Source organism: Centroberyx affinis, unplaced genomic scaffold, assembly GCF_046629955.1.
Source record: "Centroberyx affinis isolate AG114_WGS23_722 - 3 ecotype Tasmania unplaced genomic scaffold, CSIRO-AGI_Caff_v1 ptg000122l_1, whole genome shotgun sequence".
Lineage (NCBI taxonomy): Eukaryota > Metazoa > Chordata > Actinopteri > Beryciformes > Berycidae > Centroberyx > Centroberyx affinis.
Window position 1 is genome coordinate 272700 of NW_027278823.1, and position 9708 is coordinate 282407.

Genomic DNA, 9708 nt, shown 5'->3' on the forward strand with positions numbered 1-9708 from the left:
GTTTCTTCAAGGTAAACATTGACACAACCAAACATATAGGCTACAGATGATAGATTCAACACAATAAACAAAAAGCTAGAATGAAGACATAAAGGTCTACTTAATGCCTGTACTAATCCACTGACTGTTTAGCTACCTGTCAGGGTGTTTATTTGCATCAGAAACAGACAACACCCGGCAGCCATTTATTTCATATGCAACTGAGCAACTAATTCTAAGTGTGATTATACTTGGACCTACACCAAGGTATCTGTGCAGTCTGTCTCCTGAATTTTGTTCTGTACTATTTATCACTTGTAGCTTGTTTTTTATGTAAGATTTTCACAATAACCTGACCTAATGTGCCTAATGTGCCTAATGTGCGCAAGCCTTCAGCAGCGAGGTTCCCTCCTTGTCAATCACATAGGCTGCTCACATCAAGCATGCTGCTGGCTATAGATAGATATTACCTCTCAGTAATACAATAACATTCGCAAAAGCAGATGACTCTTAGTTGAGCAGAAAAAGTAACTGTAATAATTTAATAATTGTAATACTTTCATTTTTTTCTCATATGACCTTTTACCTTTATTTGAGACATACTATTAATTCACATTCAGTGTTTACTGGAAGATTTATGTACAGATGCCTCAATACTGCTTATTCACTGCCAGATTCTGAGTGCAATGAGTACTGTCTGCCAGTGAGTGCTGACCCGCGACTCAGCCCTTTAGTCTGGAGGACAAACATAATGGAGACACAGGTCTAATCCATTTGCTCTGGTAGCGAGGTACGTATATGTAAAAAGTTGCTTTACCTTACTTCCTGATATAGCCTATTACACAACGCTCTTGGTATCAGGTTTTAGTATTGAGGACATTCTCTGATATAGTTGCATATCAGTACATCCCTATTTTAACGGACTCACTGAATCACTTTTTTCTCCTCCAATCTGGGCTAGTTTCTTCAGCCCAACTATGGGGAACCTGTGTTTCATGCTTCAAAAAACACAGCCTGCAAGCTCCACTTCTTTTCATTTTGGAGGACAGCCTGTTCATCCAGATAGGATCTGTGCATTATTGATAGGAGCTAGAGAAATAGATTCACACCTTGCTGGTTAGGAGGATCTTAAATGTTCTTTGAATAATGGAGAACAACCTGAGGTAGGGAGGCAGCTGTGTTTTTTGGGGTAAATTCATTTTAGACAGACTGACCTGATCCTGTTTTTAAATCTGGACAGAAAAAGAAAACACAGAGAACAGTCATGTGGAAAGCAAAAGTAAAACAGACACAGATCACTTCTGCCTTCATTCCCTCAAATGTCACTTGTTCCCTATGCCTATTAATGCAATCACGCAAGCGTGTTCCTCGGCTACAGCTGCTACCATGTGTAACACTTTCATTTTAAACCCTGCACTGACTGAGCTGGCTTAGCCTAATGTAAACTGTAGTCAAAAACCTTAGGTGTAAACAGAAACCACAGTCTGATCAATCCTGACCTGTAGTACCCTGGTCTCTCTGTCAATCTGTATTAAGACATTTATCCCTGGCACAGTTCAAAGCGCTGTACTTTGATCCCAGTGTTTATAGTCATACCATAAACATTGTCATTCCCTATGCATGACTGCAGTGAAAGAGCAGGCCCTAAGCCTTATACTCAACTATGAGGATGAACTGATGGCTGTTGTAGGTTAGGTGTGTGTGTGTGTGTGTGTGTGTGTGTGTGTGTGTGTGTGTGTGTGTGTCAGAGTCTGGCCCAGGGGCCCTAGGGGTCAGTGTGAGTGTAACAGCGTTGGACATGATGTCCTAGTGTTCTTCAAATGCCCTCTCAGACACAGAAAGAAAACACCAGGCATAGAAACCAGGGCCTTGTGGCAATGTGCAAGGCTTTAGCTCCATAGCTAGCACTGTCCTACAGTATGCTGTGGAGCAGATATGACCCTGGGTCCAAACCCTGCCTGTTTACATTGAAACAGTCTTGATCTGGGGTCAGTGAAGGGGGAAGGGGGACTCCTCCTCTCTCTAGTCATCACAGAAATGAGAAGGATGATGAAACGCTCCTCTCAGCAAAAAACAAAACATTACATCCCAGAGGAATGAGAAGGGTGGGGAGTGTCTGTGTTCCAGAAAAACCCAGTGTCTCTGAAAGGCAGCAGGAACAGACCAAGCCCAAATTTGGCAGCCATTAGGCAAGCTCACAGTGTTCTCAATATGAAGGAATGGCAGTGTGCAGTATGGTTGCTCAAGTAAAGTGAGCCTAGGATGACAGAATTTAATGAATCAGGCCACACTGCTTTTGGTAATGAGCAAGGCCATTGAGACTACGTAAACCATCATCATTGCAAAAAGTGTGACATGGTTTGTTCCCATATTGATGCAATTAGGTTAGAAGTGTATCCGTTCTGGGCTTTGGACCATATAATGACAGAGTAGGCAGCATATTTTCTCACCTTTCAATCTTTGGGGACAATAAATCCTAAATTTGATGTAAATCTTTGCCAAGGAAATTTATCTCAGTCCCTTTTTTTTATTAAGAAATAATGGCAGATAGAAAGTGACAGTGTCAATTGCAAAATGCTTTTAACATAATTGTGTTACAGTGGTAAGCCAAAGATAACAAAATGCTTGCTCCATTATTATCAATACTGAGACCCACAGTATATGGTAGACTTGTTGAGGTAAAGATGTGTTAGACCAATCAGCTAAGCTAGTGACTGGTGGCGAGGTATTTTCCTTATTGCAGATTATGAGAGATCATCTAGCAATCAATAAAGCCATCACCATTTTCATATTCTGCTCTCATTACAATTAGTTGATTCAAGATGTTGCAGTTATACTCTCTAGTACAGAGAGTGGTGAATTCAACTGATCCGTCTGAAACAACAGCACCACAGCATCTGCCGAGGGTTTTTAACCTTTGTGGCGCAAGAGGATGTATGCCTGCGCTAGTACCCTATTCCGTCCCGACACCACATACGACCCTGTAATATTATAGGTTCTTCCTATGTCTCACTGCACTAAATGGGATACTGACTCGCCTCCTCGGTCCTATCAACTCGAGGCGCAAAGTGAAATGTTGGGAAATTGCCAGACATCAGACAAACAGAATATTTACAGCCCATAGAGGTCAATCCATTACAGATACTGGTTATAAATACTGCTTGATAAGCGTGTATGCAAATGCATACAGGTACTGACAAATGATTAGTGTCCTCATACAAACTGAGAGCTATGGCAAGAACATAGCCTTTACACATCCATGGCAAAACTGTAACATTAAGTTTATTCAATTTCGGCAACATCAACATGAGGTAACATGACACCACGTTTTATAAGATATGTCATTTTCTACATCTAAACACTTCCAGCCAGCCCTCTAGCTCATGTATCCATATATGGCTCTCTACGTCATGGCTGGCACAGCTGATGCTGGGATGACAAGCGAGCTAATGATCCGTGAGGCGGACTGACGCCAAATGGGAGCGAGCTTAGCTAGTTCGGTTTACAGGCAAAACACAGCTTGAGTTTTTCATCCGGAGTGGTGCGGCGTTTAGTCAAGCTCGATGCACAGTTTACTAGTGATGTGCACTGCTAAACCTTCGCCATGCGTTTCCGATAGCACATATTTGCCAACGATGTTATGACTGCGCAAAGGGATTCCCTTGCAGCAACGCTACGAGATGCCGCTAAAGGTCATTTGAGTGGCTAACTGTCTCAGAACAAGCCAAATAAATCATCTTGGGCAAAAGCATAGGTGGAGACAATAACCTTGAGCATCCACTTGCAGTTATTTGACTAACTGTAGAGGCGAACGAAAGGAGGGCTTGTTATAATAGTGACAGTAATAGGAGCCATAGTAGTCCTGACTCACTGCTCGTGAATCTCTCGGTGCAGCAGTTTCGCTAACACACTACCAGGCTAGCTAGTACGTTAGCTCGCTAACCAGTCCGTGTACAACAAATATAATGCTAGCTAGCTAGCTCAAGCTAGTCAGTCGTATTAGCTTCATCGGGTGTCACCGTGAGGAAATAATATCAAAATAAAACCTCACCGTGAATGGGATGTCATTGACGCTTCCCACCGAGTAGCAGCAATCTCCGGGGTTTACAGCTCCCGTCAGCACCTGATGTAGATGCATTTTCCTTATATTTTAGCAGCAGATGGATATTTTAATTATTTATAACGAGTCCACCCTCTCGGTTTCTCCATCTAGCAACTGCTGGGAATCCCATCAGTAACGTTAACGTTATCCTCGGCCTGGCAGCGGCGTCTTCCTCCACAAACAGTACGGTTGCGGAGAATTTTTTTCGATATGTGTAAAAATAATTTCGATTTGCCCAGTCATCTATTTAAATATCTAAAATCGGCCGACGATCGCCTCTCGTTGTCAACACCATCGCCAGGATTATTCGTTAGAGCCGAGGCAGCAGGATCTCTGCAGCGAACCTGACATGCGCGTTCACGATGTTCTCCAGGCACGACTGCAAGGCCATAGAAATATGCATTCAAGATTGGGAAATATAAACCCTTGCATCTTACTTGGTGCTACATAGAGCAGGTTTCTAGATAAAAAGTCACGCAGTGCAATAATCATTGCTGTTCTCGAAAATAACGTAAAATTCCCCATGCTTATTTGTTGTCCTTTATGGGGAACATAGTGCTGCATGTTCTAGTACTACAGATCTGTGTTCACGACGCTCCAGTTTGTAGAGCGCGCGCCCCTCTGACGAAGGCTTGAGTTCATTGATCTCACAGAGATGTGGGGTCTGGGATAAAACGGATTTTATACCTGTGATAATCTGTCAATGAACGAAGAAACCGATTAACTTGTCGAATGAGAGTCAATTATTTTAATTTCTTAATAGAACAGCCACAGTCTCATTGGAACAAAATGGAGTTGGAGTGTTTCACATGGAGGCTTTTTAAACCTCAGTCTACTAAAGTCTGCTTCGCGCGACAGCCCATCAAGCACCACCCACACACCTGAAGATCTTAAAAGTGTAAATTTGCATATCAAATAGACAGTGAATGCTACATTCACTGTATTAGCACATAAGCAGCAATCATATCAGCTTGCAACCAGGTCTCACTTGAAAGTATTAAATAGGCCCCCTTATCTCGACATATCACCCAAACAGCCGAGGAATATCATGGGCAACGGCTGGTGACAAACTGCAAAATGTGATAATGTCAGAACCAAAGCATCAGAAATGTGAAATACTGTGATGATGATGTCTTCTACAGCTGGTCATTTAACAGAGCATGCAGAGAATGAGTCAGCTAGAACAGGCTTAGGCTCATTGAATCTGCATCTATAGTCCTTTCACAGTTCCTCCTCTCCTTATCTCCTCTATCTCATCTCGGTGATGAGATTTCATGCAGGTTAACATCTTTTTGTTTATCTGTTTTCCCTCTCATCCCCCCTCTTGTTTACCCATTGTTACCCTCTCATTCTTTGTTTCTAGATAAATGATGAGAGGCCCGACATGGATCCATGATACAACCAAACATTGTGGCAGTGGCCTAGTTAGTTAAGCCACACTGACATCATCAGACAGGGCCTGCCTGCCTGCCACCATGACACACTGGACGACAGAACAGAAAATGGCGTGGCCCAGAGAGAAGGTGACACATACACATAAACAGTGTCAACAACAATGGCATAGTACACTCAGTATGTGTAATGCTGTTGTGTCTGTCCATTTAGGCATGCGGTGACTAGCCTTTCTTTGGAGTGCATGTGTCAAACTTTACAGCTGTTCTGTAATAAGATCACAAACTGGTCCCGTTGACTGAGGTGTAGTGACAGATCCTGCATAGGAAAGCACTGTCTGTGTGTATTGAGGGAGGCATATAAAGAATTAAGGGTAGGCTAATAGTATAAAGACACATTTCTAATAATATTTCAGCAATTAATGTCATAGAGAACCTTGACGCGGTGTACCACAGCTGTATGTGTAACATTGTTCAAGTGGTAGAACCAGGATGTGGCTGCGGTGAGACATTATCAACTAGAAGGGCACTCGGAGAGCACAGACCTCCGCCAAGGTTCGTGCTATTATTGCTTGTTCGTGAGTCGGATCCAGATCCGCTCCAAAATGTAATGGGTTCTTCCTTGGCCCATGCTACACCCTTCCACGTAGTTTCATGAAAATCGGGCCAGTAGTTTTTCCGTAATCCTGCTGACAGAAAACAAACACCGAAAGCATAACCTCCTTGGCGGAGGTTATAAAAGCTGCAACATAGCAGTGAAACAGGAATAGCAGCGACACTATGTAGTATTATGTATTGCAGATAACTATGCAGTGATTTGAAAGTCAGATAAATCTTGCCACAGATCTGCCTCTGTCAACTGCTTTGTCTTTGGGTAATTTTAGAGGGCATGCTGCTAGACTCTGGATGCATCTCTCCTGGCTAAAGTCAATGCCTAGAGACAGCTCACTGTAACTGGGAAAAAAAGCTAGTTAACATCTCAAAGGTTTAACACAGTATCACCTCCTCACCCCCTTCATCAACCCAGACATTAAATAATTGGACAGGTTCAAGCAAGTTTCCAACAAGAATATTCATGTGTGACTGTCCATACTGATTATTCTTGAGCTGATGGAAGAGAGGGGATAAGATAACGTGCACTTTTAGCTGATTAAGATGCATCATGGGATTCATCTCTTAAGTGCTAGAGGTATTGTGCATCTTGAGTGATGGGATGACAGCTGAGAGAAGAGAGCCAGCCATAAGGAAGTCTATATAAGGACATTCCATCGCTATTTCAGCCAATGCATGAAGAAAAAAAGTGAAGGTGCAAATGTTGTGTTTAGAGCAGGAAAGGAGGCGCTGTGAGTGGGAGAAACAGAATGTGTACATGTTTATGGATGCATACATCTGCACAGATTGTATTCGTGGATGTGTGTGTGTGTGTGTGTGCGACAGTGGACACAGAGTGTGAGCAACAGCTTTGTCTGGGTAGAGACTGCAGGGCTGTTTGCGGTTGCAGTAGGGTTGGAGGAAGGTTGATGCAGTGTTTGTAGTCTCTGCGGTGCCATTGGGGGACAGAGCCTTGATCTACAGAGAGCAGAATTAAATGCATTATAGATTTTCTCATTTCATGGATGGCTGCTAGCTGGAGGGGGTTCCGGCCTGGCCCTGAGGTACAAGGCATTTTGCTCCCCAGGACAGAAATGTAATGGAGCTTCTTCACATTCCTCAATGAATAAAACAATGCATACTGTTTAAAAATGTCATTTTCATGAAGTAAACCACATCAGAAACACAGCTCATGCTGTTCTGTGTGTTTTAGCAAATGATGCTTATGTGCGTTCTGAGACTTGTCACTTTTTCAAAGGAAATGGGCCCTAACCAGCAGGGGGCCAAAGAACAGCCAAAAGAACTGTGAATTATTCACTGATTCAATGGAAATTTTGCAGTTTTGATCATAATAGAGAGAGCTAGGAATAAATCACTGGATAAAGGTATAAATTGTGTTAATTGGGCCCCAGGAGAGCAATCAGGGATTCCTATTATGCTGTTTGTGGTGCTGAAATGGTAGTGTGTTGTGGAGAAGGTATGGATGAAGTGCAGCATTTAGACAGCATTTTACAGGCTCCCAAATGACATTATTTGCCTCTTGCCTCTTCAGAAAGGCACACTAACTGCTATGAGTTAGAATGACAAGATCAAAATATTCCCCCTGTCTTTTTGGGCAGGAAAATAAGATCAGGCGATGTTATTATCTCTTTGATGGTTTATTAAAATAATACCCTAGTCTCTTAACAATTTACTAGCATTAGATCTGAAATCAAAACAGAGGAACTACCAGTATGACCGGTATACCAGTATATGATGCATGAGCAAAATGCATGAGGGATTACAGATCATTTTTTATGCATTATATCTTTGCATCTTTGCTTGTTCTGAAGCCCTTTCTTCATGATTTCATTATTATGGAAAGGAGAGGAAGTGTGTTCCGCTAATGACAGAAAAGCCACACCCCATTTTCAAAGAAAGAAGCTCTTGTGGTTGGACATGATGCTCATCCAACCAACCCGTGAGGAATTATTAAGGTCATTAAGGTTAATTCAAGGAAAGAGAATAAGGGAGTGATTTGGAAGCAGGTTTGGAACGGGCCACTCATCCATCCACCGTATTCATGAACAGATGTGCTGTGCATGCCTCCGGTTTCAGATCATGTGATGTGTGCAGTCTCTGTCTCTATCTTTATCTTTCTACCATTTCCCACAGCTTTGTGACTGTGCAATTCTGCCATCTGTAACACAGAGATACTAAACCAAAGGAAGCTCATTTGCCTGCTCTGCTATTGCCTGTTAGGACTGAGATAAGAAGTATGAATAAGACATGTAAACTGACTGCAGAAATAATAATAATAATAATATGTAATGTGTAGCTTTAAGTCTTGACCCTGGCCTTCGTCTCTCCTTCTTCTTCTAGCCATAATAATACAGTGATTTTCAAAACATTGCATTGTACAAACAATAGGATAAATAAAAATACAGAAAAGTAAAGCATTACATAAAGCCTGTTTAGAAGAAAAAACAACTACCGTCCACAGGTTTAATGAGGTGTGGAGGTTGGCCTTAAAATTTGATGTGAGGTCAGATCTTTTTTAAAGCCTATAATGACATTTTACCACTTGTGGTTTGTGTAATCCAGACTGAAACCTGTGGTCAGGGGGCAAGGTCTACTTCAGACAAGGTGGAAGCCACTTCCACTGGCCAATTACCTTATTTGGCTCTTTTGTGTGAAAAGAAAAAACGCTGAAGTGACATTGTCACTGCAATAGGGCAGTGGAGACTGGGTAATTACACGCGTATGGTCAGATTTAATGCATGGACATGTTTTGTGTTGTGCTTTATGTTTAGGATGATCGTTTTTAATGCATTTTTAATTTTGGTCCAAAAAAGCTCATACAGGTGTGACCCAAGATCATTTTTTAAAATGATTTAATTGCAGCCCATGCCTGGTGATAGATGAGACATTATGCATCCATCACCAGCCATCTGAAGAGAGACAGGCGGCCATCTTAAGATCAGACCAACGAGATAAATGGTTTTCAGCTTCTGTGTGATGAACTCCTGTTGTGCAGTGGAGTTCAGGTGTGTCTTGAGATTTTGCTCAAATGGTAAGAAATTAAATGGCCAAAAGGTATTATGTGATTGGGTCTTCTACATAATTTTGGCTTTAGCCAGCAGCTCTTTTTATTGTCCCCCCCTCTTGTGTGATCATTCAAGGCTTTATATGTGTGTGTGTGTTTTTTTCTAACCTGAACAATCAATAAAATGTGCATTGAAATTTGTCAGGAAGGTTGAGAACCCACTAGACCACTAGAATCTGTCTCCTCTCCCGCCCCAGGTACTTGGTAACAACAACACTTAATAAGACAAAAACTGTTACAACCAGATGGCAGGGCCTCTGGATGGATGGATGCTAATGTTTTTTTCTTACCTAAAGGAAAAAAAACAAACTACAGCTCACAATTTGTGATTCTCATAACACAGGTTTATTTGCTCTTTTATCAGTTGGCGCTTTCCCGCAGTGATTCAGTGTGATTACCTCTCCTCCTCCCTGTGGCCTCAGTGAATTCTCCCTCCACTTTGTTTGATTTTTAGAAGGCCTATTTCTGCGTCCGACATCTGCTCACGCACTATTATAATTCTCATTGGTTCTCTCTTTCTATCTCTCTCTCTCTTCCTCTATCTCTCTCTCACACACACT

The 9708-nt window shown here is 42.1% G+C and overlaps 1 protein-coding gene across 1 annotated transcript in view; it reads right to left on the minus strand.

Annotated features, from left to right (window-relative positions):
• Positions 1-4372, minus strand: part of dmxl2 (Dmx-like 2) — a 40211-nt gene extending 35839 nt beyond the window's left edge. Inside the window, exon 1 of the mRNA XM_071528660.1 lies at positions 4031-4372. Coding sequence (XP_071384761.1) covers positions 4031-4117 — 87 coding nt within the window. The 5' untranslated portion in view covers positions 4118-4372. The remainder of the gene's footprint in view (positions 1-4030) is intronic.
• Positions 4373-9708: the final 5336 nt, after the last annotated feature.